Source organism: Camponotus floridanus, unplaced genomic scaffold (genome assembly GCF_003227725.1).
Source record: "Camponotus floridanus strain SB8 unplaced genomic scaffold, Cflo_v7.5 scaffold2, whole genome shotgun sequence".
Classification (NCBI taxonomy): domain Eukaryota; kingdom Metazoa; phylum Arthropoda; class Insecta; order Hymenoptera; family Formicidae; genus Camponotus; species Camponotus floridanus.
The window spans coordinates 6,195,090-6,211,276 of NW_020229325.1; the positions used below are offsets into that span (position 1 = coordinate 6,195,090).

Consider the following 16,187-nt stretch of genomic DNA (forward strand, 5'->3'; position numbering starts at 1 on the left):
TATATTTAAAAAAATTATAAAAGGGTTTCTTTTTTCAATTAATGTAAAGTACTCTCTAAAAGTGAATCAGTGTATTATCACTGAAAAACAGTAAATACTCACTGATTACAAGCAGTTATAAGTGATAATACACTGATTCACTTTTAAAGAGTAGACAAAAATTTCTACTCTGATGACCGATTTTACACTCAAACATTTCAATTTTTTATTAATGTTTCGAATCAAAATTAGATACATGTTTTATCGGTTTGATTTTTTCTAGTATAATATTTAGAATTATATCGCGTACCTTTTAGATCGAGTCGAAAATTATTGATGCTGCGGAAAACGTTAAAGTTCATCGTCAAACGTGTACCAAGACATCAGAGCCGCCAATCTTCAACGGATCCAAGGCAAACACCGCCGACTCCACAGAGTCGTCGAAAATCAATTGCGAGAGTTGCGACAAAAGTGTCACAAGAGACATCTCGAGCGGTGAAGCATGGCCTCAGATCACAGTAAAGTCCTTCGACATGCCCAATATCGATTGCGACGATCAGGAGATCACGCAACAGGTGGTTGTTAAGCAAGAGGCCGACGAGAGCGGCTACGAGGTGTGTTACGAGTCATCTCGGTGCGAGCCGACGTCCACCAGCGAGAAAGTCAGATTGCCTAGCTGCGAGAAATTATCACCGGAGACGACAAAGAGGCACACGGTGGAAAAATCGCATCATCCAGGTATCGAGAATGTGGTGGAGAAGTTGAAGAAGAACGCGGCGGCGCTGCAGGAAGCTGCGGCGTTACCTGCCGCGCAAAAGTTCGACGAATCCAATGAGAAATCAAACATGGAGAGTGTGAAATCGCGCAGATATTCCGAGACGATCCCAAAGAAACTGCATTTCTTGAGATCGAGCCAAAACTTCCTGGAGAGTGGCGTCGATGTCGAGGTCTCCTCCTCGTCGCAGTCTATGACGTTGGAGCGACAAATCGTCCAAGATCAATCGGAACAGTATCCGTCATTGATAAAGGACGATAAACACTTGAATGATGGCAGCAGATCGTGCAATATATCCGGCGAGACATGTTTGCTTGGCGACAACAACAACGACAGCAGGAGCAATAACAACAACATCAAGACACTCGAAGACGACAAGAAGCTGCTCACTAAGCGCGAGAGGAACCTCGTCTCCGAAGTCACCGCCTATGTCAAACCCAAGACCATTTGGCGCGAGGTGCGGCCAATCGAAAAGCCGCAGACAGCCTGCAAATCCGAGGACGCGTCCTCGGAGATGAAATCCAAAATCCAAAGCCAACAAAAACCGGCTATTGACGTGAGCGGTCTCCAGTTATTATCAAACAGCATCGAACAATTAGAGCAACGAGTCGGTCAACTGAAACAATTGCAACCAAATTCGGAACCGGTCGAAAAGTCGCCTGTTAGAGAGAACAATAATAATAACGTCGGCTCTCTCAACTTGCTCTGCGCATTAGCCGAGCAGATTATGGAAGTGGACGACAAAGCATCCCGGAAATTAAATTTGGAAAGTTCGGAGGAGATTTCGCAAGCCGGTAGGCTATTGTTGAATCTCGGCAGAGGTCCAGATTATCCCGAGCAAGACGGAAGCAAGAGAAAGCATGCCGAGATCGATGATTCGCATCATTCCAAACGATCCAAACTTGATGATTGCAAAGAGCAAACTAATAAGAATGCATCGTCACCGACTCAATACGACGAAATTGTTGAGGATAAGACGATAAGGCAGCAGGAAAAAAATCATCGAAAGAGATCGAAAGATTTAATTAGTAACGACGTCGTCAAAGATAGGACTACGGAAATTTTGAACACACAGGAAGTAACTCTTCCAAAATCAAGGGAGAACATCAAGTGTGGTGCTTCTTTATCAAAAGACAATATGATGGAAGTCACAGGAAGGCAGCAAGAAGGAGTTCCTCTGAAATTGAAGGACATTAAACGTATTCTTGATTTTGAGAAGGAAATTAATAGCACAAATAAAATTGTCACCAGTTTGAAAGATCAGTCTCTCGATAGGGATTGTTACTCCAATCAATCTGACGCAAAGTGTATTAAAAATCTCCAAGTTTCCTCAAATGAAATATCTGTCAATTCACAAAATAATGGTGTCCATAATGATAAGATTGGCAAAGAAGATGATTTTTCAGAGCCGGAAAACGAAGTGTTTGAGTCAAAAATTCTTCCTGATCAGCCAGCGAGTTATGAGATTGAAAATCGAAAAGCGTCCATCGAAGAGAGAGACACCCATGATTATAAAAACATACGGACTAAGTTAGAGGCAAAGAAGTTCATAGCCAAAAAAGGGAATTGCGAGAACGATGACGATGACTGGCCAAATATGAATGCTACCGAGCTAGACATGAGAGTCAGAATGGCTGACATCCAGAGACAGTACAGGGAGACGCAAAGAGAGCTTTCCAAGCTGATCCCCAAGAAAGACGACAAGAAGAACTTTGGCAGGCCGCGGAAGAAGAGTCACTCCTCGACCAGGTGAACACGAAACTTTTAATGTACAGTAGCAGTAACTTTATATGCATCAACCTATAGAAAAGATACACGTGAGATATCAATTATCGTTTACAATAAATTTAATAAGAAATTTCTGACAGATTCCTTTGCTTTCATAAGCTCATTAATTTTAAATATCAAATTAGAGCGACTAATTTTGATGTTTCCAATTCGAATAATTCAATTATCGATTGACTTCTTTAGTTCCGAGCACGGAATATTGTCGTCACCGCCACCCGCGATGGATCCCATGAACTCTCCATTGCAAAAATCGCCGTCAAGGTCATCGGAATTGCCGGACGGCGCACCTCCGCCATTAGCTTCAGCCGTTCTGGCCATGCCGAGATGTAACGTGAATCTTGTTAAACTCGACGAGCCTAGAAGCCACATAAAGCTTCTAGATAACATACCCAGCATCCCGATATCAGTACCGCCAGTAACATCGCCGGTTCCTAGTTCTAGCAAAGTAATACCGGAAGATGACGAGAAAAGTACAGGAACGGTACGTAGATTAATGCCGAGATTCTTGTGTAGCTTTGAGATAATTTTATATACCTGTTTACAAGCGGGAAGTGATTTATTTGGAATACATTACTTAACTCTTATTCTACTTATATATACATCATTATATAATATTGATGAGAAAATCGTATCGAAAATAAAAAGAGATAAAGTAGAAAAGAAGAAAAAAGAAAAAGACAACAGTTATCGAAGATGTATTAATTTAAATGTGTTAAATAATAAGTGCAAAAAGTTTATTATTGGATTGGAAAAGTTATTTATTGCTCACAATCGATTTCTATAGACCTAAACTTCCTTTAGAAAGTACAATGTGTATTAAAAAATATGTTCCTTTTCCAAAAAAGTGAATTTTGTTGAATTTTTCAGTAGAAATAAAATTTTTAATTTATTCCGATTTTTTTTTCAAAACACATACGTATATTTGTTTAATAATTTATAGAAAAATGTGTGTATATAAATAATTCACAATAAATAAATATACATGTGCAAATATATATAGGGCGTATTGCGAGGAAACTGACAAACTTTTAGAATGTATTTTAAAGTTCTTTCTAAATAAAAAAAAGTTGCATTATATATTAATTCAATTTAGATTCAAGATATATGAAAAATTTAATTCTTACTTGTCAATAACATTGATTAATTCTTATTTGTCAATAACATTGATAAATAACAATTCTATATCATGGCCTGCTCGATATCCTGACTTATCACCTCTGGATTCTTTTTTGTGGGGTTATTTGAAGTTTCGTGTATAATGACGATAAATGAGACATCCATCAATAGTTGGTTAACAGAATAATAGAGATCATAGATAGTAGTATTCGCATTGAATTTAATCAAATTAATTGACGGCTTTAATGTCTAATACTTTTTGTTGGTTACAATATTAATAAAATTGTTTATATCTAATTGTTGATGGTTTACCATTATACCATTATTGTACACGAGACTTAAACAACTTCTCATAAGGAAGTCCAAAGATGATAAATCAGAAGATCGAGCCATGCTACAAGATTAATGACAAAAATTAAATTTTTCATATTGTCAACTTCATAACTGAACCGAATTGATCTATAATATACATATATATTGTTACGCCCGCGGCATTTTTTTTGTTTAGAACGAATTCTTCTAGAATATTGATGGGATAATATTTTCTCTGTCGATTTTCTCATGAAATCCTCTGTATATATATAAAGTTCTAATATATTTAATCAAATAATCAACAAATATAAAATAATATTATAACAAGAATAAATGCTCTTCCCAAATAAAAATTAGCGTGTCAAAAAAACTGATATTTAACATGCTTTATATTAAAGTAGAATAATTAGCCATGGAAGCGTATTCCGGTTGTGATTTAATTAGTATAATATATAATATAATAAATTCAAAATATTTACAAGAACAGAAAGGAAAGCGAGGGAATACAAATCCAAAGTTAAATATAAATCATCTGTTTATCTCAAAAGATAAATAAAATTTCCAAATCACAGTAAACATTAGTCGCAATTGAAACAATTAAGAAGATAATTATGAATGTTTACTTAGCTGGGCTACGATACATCATCACCAGCGCCGACTGTCATGAGTTTGAGTTCTGCTTCCAAAAAGAGAAAAGTAGGACGACCGAGGAAACTCACGTGCACCTCGGGTAGCGTCAGGCACTTGACGGAGACAATTGTCGCCAAGAAACCCAAGAGCAAGAGTTCTCTAGTGGGTTACGTGCTATCTTCAAAGAGCAGACATCTACAAACCAAAGTAAAGAGACTTATTTTCATAAATTTACGTTAAAGCTTAATTTTTGTTCATATATCTTAATATCCGCCAAACACACATTATTCATTTGATAAAGTTTAATGTATAATTATTTTCGTCTTCAGCAATGCATAAACAACAGAACCGGCTATACACCATTGCCATTTAAATCCGGAGTGCCTCTTCCAAAGGCACCATCCAAGATACAGAAAATCATGAAAGCGAAGGCAAAGCCGGCGAAGCAGACTCCGTTACATAACAAAAATGTGATTAGTTCTATTATCGCTGAAAAAGCGAAACTGAGCCAAGAATTGAAGCTTGAGAAGCATGGCGGTAAAGTAAAACCAAAGCTGAAAGCACAGGTAAAGGTAAAAAATTGGGAGGACGACGAAAACGATACGATACCATCTGAGAACGTCCCACCTCAGGAACCTATCGTTCAAAAACTCGTCAAGGTAGCGGAAATCATTGTTATGTTATGTCATTGAGACAGACCATGTGAAGGGAATTAGGATTTAAAGGAAATATTTTTTAGAAACTTATAAATTCTTGATTTGAAAACATCGTATCTTTGATAAAGAAAATTAATGAATTAAAAGATTTAACACAAAATTTTATTTTACAATTGTATGACTTCTCTGTACCAAAAATTGCATTTTTAACGAGTGTAATTTTTGATCGTTTATATCCTTATTGTTTACGCATATTTACAGATAAAACTGATGAAATTTGCGAAAGGAAGGCAATTATTCTTATAAATTTTAATTATCTATCAGGAAACGCCGGTAGAGATGCCAGTGGAGCAACTATCGGAGAAAGAGCCGGAAAGATCGCGGCACGACAAGTCAAAGAAGAAGAAGCGAAAGTCCAGTTCTTCGCAGTCGCCGAGCCACGACCGAAAGGAATCCAAACGGCGCAGATCCTTGGAGTGTAAGCAGTGCGCTGCCGCCGCCGTCGCGAGGACCAGCGAAACTATCGTCAACCGATGCAAGCTGACGTCCGCTCATCTAATGATCGATCAGCTGCGCGTCCTCATGGCGATCGGTGGCCTCTTCTACGCGGGCAGACTCAGCCCCGTGCAGGCTCCCGATGTTTACGCTATCACGCTGGACGGCGAACGCGGCAACAAACCGCACATTTACTCCCGAGAAGAGATCCTGAGAGATGCGGTAATCATAAATAATAGTGAGAGAAGGAGAAAGATGATACAGAGTCGTTCTCTATTTGATTACATGAAATTTAAAAGACACTCACTCTTACGCATTCATATATGTATTCATGTATGCATTCGTTCAAACGCGTTCAAAATTTGAAAATATAATTGGTAAAGTAATTATAATGAACGAAATAATAAACGGTAATATTCTATACTATAATTAATTATGTATCATAAAACTATTATAATCCACATATATAAGTGTCACAGTACGCAGCCAAATGTCCATATGATTTCCATAGTAGAAAAAAATATGATACACTTTTTTACTTGTTACTTCACAAGGTTATTTTACTCCATTTATTATTAGACACCCAAGACTTATTTTTTTAAGCATTATTTGATTTCTATTTCGAAAATCGTATAACATAATCGAGAAAGAAGGAAATAAAACTTTTATGATTGACAATTTATTTTCGAAAAATAAAAACGTTTTCATTTATTCCGCAGATTGTGGAAGTGTGTCCGACTTCGACAAAAGAGCTACCGCCCGGCACAAGATTGTGCGCGTATTGGAGTCAACAGTATAGATGTTTGTATCCGGGGACCTCCGTCGAGCCTATCGAACCTGATCCTGTGCACGATGAGAAATATGTTACGGTGGAATTCGATGACGGAGACAGTGGTAGTATTATCTTGGACGATATCAGATTGTTGCAGCCTAATTACCCTCTTGTAGGCAAGTATCTCATATATATGCATATCTTTAGCCGCTGTTCGGTCCATTGTAAACACTTCATATTTATTAATCTCTATCATCTTACAGAATATGATCCGAATCCCCTTCTCTCATTGGGCAAACAACGACGCAGACAAATGTCCTCTTCGGAGGAGAAGCGTTCCGCGAGCAATCAAGCCGTTCCGACAAACGGAGTAGCCGACAACAATAGTTTTGCAGTGTGTTCCAACGTAAGAGAATCCACAGTGGACACCAGCGAATGTGCTAACGAAGCGGAGATCGAAACAAACATTGAAACGAGTAGTACAAGTGGCACAGAGTACCGTAGGAGAAAGCACATGAAGAAAATAAAAAAGAAAAGGCTACTCGAGACTCAGGAAGGGAAGAAGAAGCATAGGAAACACAGGTCTCGCAAGGAACATCGTAGGCATAAACATAGAAAACATCGGAAGCATAAGCATAGACATCATAGCGGCTTTGGTGACACGAGCAGCGTAAGGTACGCTGTCGTAATTTATTGCATATAACATATATACATTTCGTAAACATATTCTAGATTTTAATGGCTGTGTCGTGCTCTCTATGAATAAAAATAAGAAAAAAATGCCCTGTAAATATCCTATAAACGGTTTATTAAAGTTTCAAAGAGTTTGATCGTTAAAATCTATGAACAACTTTATATGCGGCTTATACTTTGTCCAACTATTGGAGATAGAAAATTTATTTAAAGACATAAAAATATATGCATTCAGGAAGTATAAAATTAAAATTCCAGTTTATATAATTATGATTGTAATTTGTAAAATTTATTTTAAATACTAAAATTTATTTTAAATAATAAATTTAAATTTATTTCTCTAAAATAATGTTTCGATCAGCTTTCGATATTCTGAACTTTTCTCTTTTATCTTATTCTTTTATCTTATTATTTTTAAATGTTAAAGTACTCTATAATTCTTATATTCTGTATATATTAATATATTCTTATAATTCTTAGCAATTGGGAAAACAGTCAGGAGCAGAGAAACGAAGAGGAAACAATCACAGACTTACCGAGTACAAATTTTCCCGCTGCCGAGGAGACAAGGATATCCGAGGAAGATGATGAGACCGAAGGCTCGTTATTAACCATTCAGGAAGACGATGAGACTCAAGTAGAGCCTGAAGAACCACCAGAATCAGTCCAAAAGAATGATGTGATTTCCGAAGTGATATCCGAAGAGCCGTCAGAACCGATCGTTCAGCAGACTCAAACAGAGGCCGAGGAGCCGTCGGAATCAGTTCCAGTGTACGAGGAGGCTCAGATGGACTTTGAAGAATCGGTGGAAGACGTTCAGGCCAACGACGAACAACCCGAAGAACCGCCAGAAGAACCACCCCGGAAGAAAATGCGGCCAAAGGCTGCTTCGACGAATCGCACCTCGATACGCGGCACCATGTCTAAGATTGCTCGTCGCATTTCTAAGATAGGTCGCATCTCTAAAATGAATCGCGTCTCCAAAATAAATCGTGCTTCGACAAATCGCGCGACGAGAAACACCTCGACGACGGTTGCCGCTTCAACAAACTGCACCAACGCGAATCGCACCTCGAAGAATCGTGCTACTGTCCAAACGAATCATCCCGCTCCGTCGAATCCGGTCGAGACACCCAGTCCGATAGCCCGCATGCTGCCCAACAAATGCCATTGGAAATGGGCGAGCGGCAGCCGCGTATCTGGCGGGAACCAATACTTTACAGCTATACGACGCGGCAGAGAAACGATAAACATAGGCGACAGCGTGCTATTTTATTCTTATCGAAAGCCGCACGAGAAACCTTACATCGGCAAGATTGTGTCGCTCTGGTTGAATCAGAAATCGGAGATGAGAGTCAGATCACAGTGGTTCTATCGCCCCGAAGAGCTACAGCAGCCCTGCATTCTGGATCCTCCGGTAATTTTTCTCTCTTGTCATATTTAAATAAAACTCTTGAAATAAAAAGAGAAGATTAAGAAATATTATTATAAAATTTCTCATTATTATCTGCATATCAAGTCATGATATTAAAAGTAGAAAACCACACAAATTTTTATTTTTTATTTTAGATTATACATATATATATATATATATATATATTATATATATATATATATATATATGTATATATGTATATATAAATAAGACAATTTTTGAAACAAATAAATTTTCGTATTTGACATAACACTTGTCAATAAAGGCTCGCAAATTCGAATAATAACAAATGTTTATTTGTTTGCGCAGGGTGGCTTGTTCGAATCAAAGCACAGCGATTCGAACGACGTGCAGACGATTTCGCACAAGGTGAAGGTGTTGTCGCTCGAGGATTATAACAAAATACTGCAGGCGTGGCAGAGACATCAAAAGGGATACGAAGACAACGATCGTTATTACTATTACGCTGGTTTCTACTCGCATCCTACAGTGACATATGAACCTGGAGTCACGGCTATTCTACAAGAATGAGAACAGCTTAAGCTGACGATTAAGTTAAGCGGGATTACTTAATCGCGATCAGCTAATGACAACAATATTCCGCAAAATTTTTTTCCTTTTAAAGGAAAAAAGAGAACAAATGGCTCACGCACTTTGCGTAGAAAAAAATGAATTTTCGAAGCATACGCTGATAAAAATGTAGGCGATAATATTTTCTTCTTTCCATCACATTTTATTGCGAGAGCGCTGCTTGGATGAAAAATCCACAAGGCACAAGCATTACTTTATTCGCGAGAATACTCAACTAATTGTCTACCAATTAAATCCGATTATTATTCACTCGATATCGATGCGAAAATATCTTTGATCGTCACGATACGTGAAAGAAGAGAAAAAAATCGACCTGATTAAGAAATAAGACATATGTTGTTGCTGAACGTGCACGACATATCCAATATAAATTTTGACAAACTTTGTATCCTGCAATCTTTTTGACCTTCATAACAAGCAATACTTGTGCCTTGTATTAAAAAAAAAAAATTATCATCGAAATGCGGTCCGACCGCTGTTCGATTTTTACGAACTGTCATTACGCTTATATTTTGCGAGCGAGGGAAAGAAGAGAAAAACAGTGGATCGATGCAATAATCACACCAAGTGGCATTAAATGCGGAAGTGATTGAGATAAGAAGTTATTTAGTGTACATATTGTAAATATGATTTTAACAACGCGTGTCTAATATTTGCGCGCACACGGCTGGCTGACGTAAACCGTGTTACGAAAAAGCGAATTAGATTCGAGTTTATAATACAGCTTATAAATTTTAAGCCGTAAGTTAATGACCTGAGTAATAATAATGTTGCGATGCTGACAAACGTTAACCGAAAGGGGGAGTGCACATACTATTTTCACGCTCGAATAGTTAAATTTTTTTTATTTTTTTTTTTAACAGCGCACGCAAATGTACGATAATAACATAGATTTGCTGAAACCGAAACGAAGGTGATGTTCGAGTCATTCCTTGAGGAGATACTTGTGGAGAATTTCATTAGCGATTTGTCATTGAACAAACATGACACGTCGTATTTCAATAATCTAATCGATATCGTATTTATGTTTATATAATAGATGTTTGCGTAGTCTGTGATGCAGCCAGACATCTTTGATCTAGAAATAATAACAAAATTAATTCTATCGAAGTAGAAAAATCAATTATGTAAAAAGCACAGCTGATTGCAAAGTTTGAAAAATTATCCGAGTGATATGACAAGCTATTACGCAACGATAGAAATAACTGATGCGTTAATGCTAATTAAGGAAAGGTTTTCTTAATGAAGGAAGAGTTTTCTTAATAAAGCTTAATGAAATGCTAAAGTATTAAAAAAGGAAAATTTCGTCATATTATCGTAATCGATGACGATAAATGAAAAGCTTCTCGAAAAGATGAGTAATGGTATCCGCTATTTCTTCGAACAATTAACATGATTTGACGATATCGATTTGATATTGAAAAAAAATTTAAAATTATAATCTCTAATAATCCGACAACTTTAACTTTGATTTTCTCCAAAGTAAGCGGAGCTTGATCCGTGTCACCGTTTTCGTTGGGCAGCGAGCTATCTATGTGCTGTGATGACATATATAATGTATTATTCGTTGTACTATTATTTGCCATGTTATAGTTTGAATGCCTCATGCTTTTACGCGCATTCATGCTTCATCTTGATTTTTTTATGTGAATTTTCTCTTCCTTTAATGCTCCCATCAAGTGTTCAAAATAGACGAAACAGTTACAATTATATATATATATATATATATATATATATATATATATATATATGTAAAATTAATTGTAACTGTTTCTTTTATTTTATTTTATATTAATTTTATATATATATTATATATATACATCTAATTCTGAGATTATAATTTTAAATTCACATTTATTGTAGCTTAAATTTCAGATTCGGAGACTCGAAGCTGATCCAAATGGCCGAAAATGTACTTATAAAAGGAGCTCGTGACATAAACAATTCTTTTCTTATTTTAGACAGTTATTAGTCGAACGATACGATTAAAAACTATACAAATGAGAGAAAGTTAGTTCTTTTTAATATTGTAAATAAAACTCAAAATCGCAGAGTTATTCACATATTCATTGAAAATGTATCAAAAACTTCAAGCCACATGAGCGCGCATGTCATGCGCGAGCTTCTTTTATTTAGATTAATTAAATGCATCACCCCCTCGTACTATTTCGCTTATCTGCCGATTCATTTAGTAGCATATTCGTTTACATGTATAATTACGAGAAGAAAATCTGACATACTTTACAAACGTAGTGATGCGAAACAAGGTGCTGTATATTGATAGATGTGTAGATATTGATAGTTGACTTTGATCGATTTATAAAAATAATTTTCCATTCAAGTTTCTATCTTTTTCTTTCTTGCGACAAGCCGTAAAAAACGGATCGACCGATGACTTTTCTATTTGCGTGCAACTAAATGTTGTTGCATTTGGCCAAGATGATGAATTTCGATTATCATTTTCCAGATACAGCTGATTAGAAATATACGCGTATCGTGTATTTTTCTAATACTGGAATTATTTTCAAACAAATGTTGACACACTGAATTTCACTGGGAATCAATGGAGACTCTTGACAAACTAAAAGTTAAATCATTGTGAAGCAAATTTACTTTAAATTGCCAAAAAGATATGAATTAAAAAGCTTATCAAAAAAATTTTGTTAAAAATAAAATGTTAACATATTAGCTAAAAAGTCCAGATGATACTCGGTTTTTATGTCTTTATAATTATTGGAGATCGAATCGTACTTACCAGTTTTTGAGATTCAATAAAAGAATAAATAAATAAAGAGTCCAAGAAATATTAAAACGAGTTAAAAAAATAAATTATTGAGAAAATCTCAGGCACGGTAAACAGGAAACAAGTTATCTTCAAAAGATTTCTTTAATTAGTCAGATAGTTTCGGTCTCTTTTTTGATCATTTTTAACCCTATTAATTAAATATTATATCATACGAAAGAGTGGATATCAATTTATAATTGAGCATTATAATGAAAATACATGCGCAAGCTTAAAAAATCGTGCTTCTCCAAGGAATCTCAGTGACTCCAAAAAAAAAAAAATAAACAGCAAATTTCCTACCAATACTAACTGTTAGCAACAAAAATTCACCCAGACGACAGTTTGGAATAACTCTCAACTGATCAAACATTGCAGAAAGATGTTGTGAGTTGTTATATAATTAATATAAATCCCATGATAATGAAAAGTAAAAAATAAAAAAGGAGACTCAACTAGATCGCGACAAACGGAATAAACCGTTAAATTTAATTGAATGTTTGTTGAAAACTACAGATCAATAATACAGGTGTTATATATAATGAACATCGTAGGTAGCTGTCACGCAGCATAAATGGGAGAATGACGTAAATCAACGCGACGATTTTAAACTTTAAGAAAGCTATCAATCAGAAGAAATATCGATAAGTATATTATGATACAAGCGACGTCGCTTTGGATATTGAGACTGCTTTTTTTGTCGAAGAATAACATTTTTCGAGATTATTTCAGAGTGCGAGATGGCAAAGTACAATTCTTTAACGATAATAATAGACTCGTGCGCGATTGAAGCTTGGATCATATTTTCTCATCTGGGCGACCGAAATTTAGACTTCTTTATAGGTGCTAACTTTTAAGATACGAAACTACAAGTGAGAAATTTTTAAAACTATGGTAAACGACCTTTCAGGCACTTGATCGATTTTGTTCAAGAGCGAAAAAGTGAGAATTTGTACATATAAGTTAGCGTACGGTACCAATTTTCTTGTCGCGATCTTTTAATTGCACAAGATTTTAAAGAGTAATAAATGAAAAGTTAAAGACAAGAGTTAATTGACAATTACGCGATCGATTGCCCGGAAGAAGTAAATTCTTCCCGAACTGATCTTCTCTGAGAAGATAATTAATTTTATTGAAATCTCGCGTTTGGTCTCGGGAAGTCCAGCGTTTTTTCCAATAAAGCCTGATAAGAAACGATAAAGATTTTTCGAAACTTTCCGTAGTATGTATCTCACAATCGACAAATTATTACAAATAGACTGTATGCACTATATTGTACATATAATATACAGAACCTAGTGCGTAGAGAGAGTCTTTCGAAAATTCAACTGTCATAGCAGTACACGCGAAGTACAAATTGAAGACACAATAAATTGCGCGCATGCGAATTATTGATCGATGATCGAGAAAAAGAAAGAAAGAGAGAGAGAGAGAGAGAAAAAAAGGTACTTATGCGCGCAAAGCAGCGTACGTATGCGTGTGTGTATGCATGTTTGTATGTATGTGCGGCTTTGTTTCTTTTTTATGTAAATATACAAATATATATATAGGATGCTCCTACACATGTACATAATGTAGCGCGCATTCGCGCCGCGTTGCTTCTCTAAAGATATTTTTGAACGATCGACACAATCGATCCATTGTATAGGTCCCATGATTCAATCATGATGTAGTACGTAAAAAAAAGGGGGAAAAAATATATACGTGTGTATAATATATAGTATTTTTTCATAAGAATCGCAAAAAAAAAACACACGCGAGACGGCGACGAGTGGAGCCTCTTTCGATCGGGCTTTAAATATTCGATATGAAGCGAGAGATTTTAAAATTGTACCGTTGTTTCGGTGAGCTTCCACGGGCGGTTACTGGATGTCTGGACAGTGTTGGACGTAATCAGGCCTTATCGAGAAAAAAACCTCTTAATAAAGCATCGACTCTTGCAGGAACACCGAGAAAATGGTCAAACAAAATTTTTTCTCCTTGACTTTAGACTCGGCAAAAATGTTAAATTAAGTCTTCATCCTTTTTTCTCATAGAAAAATTTGCTAATGCCCATTTTACTTATATTGCTGCTGAAAATATATACTTTACATGTTTAGCAACACGTATAATTTGCATGTGGCTGATACTGCAGTTACTGGCGTCGACGAGAAACCAGCTTTCGTCGCGCAGGTAACTGTAGGCTTTTGAGAAAAATAAATAGAAAGATTCTGAAAAGCAGCAGCTGCACAAGCCACCGGCTGTTTCCGCAATAAGGATCGGTAAAGGGAGCTCGGTGTTCTTGGAGGGGTCAACAGACGACGGTGAATTATACGGTACCTTCTCTGCAATGCAAAATGTCGCAATTCTTCTAACACGCTTGTAGTAATATGTTATAGCGCCGGTATAATATTATTAATTACCATTAAAACATGACGACGTTGACCGCGCACACGGTTAATAATATTATATCGATAATATATATATACACACACATATATATATATATATATATATATATATATATTTCATATAGTACTATATATACACCCGTTATATATATATATTCTGAATATATTATATATTTTTATTGTGTGTATAACTACAATAAATTGCTATACGATTATTAATTCAATTCTCTGGACGCGTAATTCATCCAATTAACGATTAACGAGTCAACATCCGATACCATGCACTCGAAATTATAGCGAAAATGGAAACTCTGTGTCCATCACTGGTCTAGCTATTTCGATATGCCGCTTCTGGATTCCCTGCTGCATCCGCGAACGTTACGTTAGAGACTTTTATTAGCGTGTTCGCTCCTCGTAGAGTTCTCTTGTAAATATGTATCTAGACAGAGAGAGAGAGAGAGAGAGAGAGAGAGAGAGAGAGAGAGAGAGAGAAAGAAAGAAAGAGAGAGAGAGAGAGAGAGAGATGGTAGAGCTCATAGAGACGAAATATCGATGTTCTTCGATGTTCTTTCTACACGACGCGAGATTAATTCATTAGACCCTCCCCCTCGTTGTATTTTTCAGGGCGGCAAAGAGGCAGGGGAGGAGTAGATCAACTATTGTATCTTTAAATATCGACGTATCGCGTCCGCGTCCCTCTTATCTCGGGTTTTTGCGTGGGATCGAGCGGTGATGGGAATCCAAACGATCCGAGCGAAAATCTTTGTCACCGGCAAAAGTGTACGGGTATGCAATCAATTATATCCTCAATTTGCGCGTTAAATTATTATCTCAATTTCTCGCTAATTCTCCCGATTTCGCTAAATCGTATAGCAAAATTTTCATTTAAATTGATAATCTGTACGGTTTATTCGATCGGTTTCTCTTTTCCGGAATTTTCTACAATTTTCTAATCGTTTTTTTTTTTAACGATACATACAACTTTTCTCATTCGCAACTTTTTCTTCGTTTTTTTTTTTTTTTTTTTTTTCATCCGTTCGACGAATAGACGCGAACAAAGGCGCATCTCCTTCGCTAAATAAAAACAAAAGGATTCGCTCCGCTTTATTCATACGACCCAATTATCGCTCAAACTTTCTGGCCAAGGTTGCGGGGCCAGATGCACCGAGAGAGCGCATCTGTTACGACAAACGAGTTCGGGTTATCTGGCACGTAACGGGCTCCCAAAGTTTGCCCTCGCGAACCAAGTTCTCGAAATTAAGTCTTTTTCGTTCGTATTTTGCCAATCGATAGACGGGCGGTAAGTATTCCGACCTATTCTCTTCGATTTCATATCCGCCCGATAAATACGGCGATTAATTGAATTCCCATCACTGGCTAGTCATCCAGCAGCAGCACCTTGTACAAACACGAATTTTACGGTAGAACGGAAAGGCGAATGAATTTTAATAACACGCCGCGCGTAAAAGGAACAAAAGGACGAATAATCGATTCGGAGTAGCTTTGTTTTTCGCTTGCGCGCGCGCGCGCGCGCGAGCGCGGGCGAGGATGAAAGGGTTTATAGATTTGTAGGGAGAATCGAGATTGATTATATTTTAGTAACGCGCGATTTTTGATAGTCGACGTAAAAAATAGAATTTCGAGCGAAATTTTCAAAGGAGACGCACGTGTGCGAGATGCGATGCGACTTGATATATGGAAAGGGAGGGAAGGGGAGGAAAGACGTCGTCTCTCTCCTTCCATCGCTCGCACTCTCAGAGACGTGGGCCTGTG

General features: G+C 36.7%; 1 protein-coding gene across 2 annotated transcripts in view; it reads left to right on the forward strand.

Annotated features, from left to right (window-relative positions):
* The window catches only part of LOC105255486, a 59,558-nt gene extending 48,621 nt beyond the window's left edge, over nt 1-10,937 (forward strand). For both annotated transcript variants that reach the window (XM_025408236.1, XM_025408237.1), the window contains 9 exons: nt 297-2,503; nt 2,726-3,023; nt 4,598-4,807; nt 4,930-5,259; nt 5,581-5,973; nt 6,471-6,699; nt 6,787-7,198; nt 7,697-8,633; nt 8,961-10,937. In XM_025408236.1, coding sequence (XP_025264021.1) covers nt 297-2,503; nt 2,726-3,023; nt 4,598-4,807; nt 4,930-5,259; nt 5,581-5,973; nt 6,471-6,699; nt 6,787-7,198; nt 7,697-8,633; nt 8,961-9,182 — 5,238 coding nt within the window. In that variant the 3' untranslated portion in view covers nt 9,183-10,937. The remainder of the gene's footprint in view (nt 1-296; nt 2,504-2,725; nt 3,024-4,597; nt 4,808-4,929; nt 5,260-5,580; nt 5,974-6,470; nt 6,700-6,786; nt 7,199-7,696; nt 8,634-8,960) is intronic.
* Nucleotides 10,938-16,187: the final 5,250 nt, after the last annotated feature.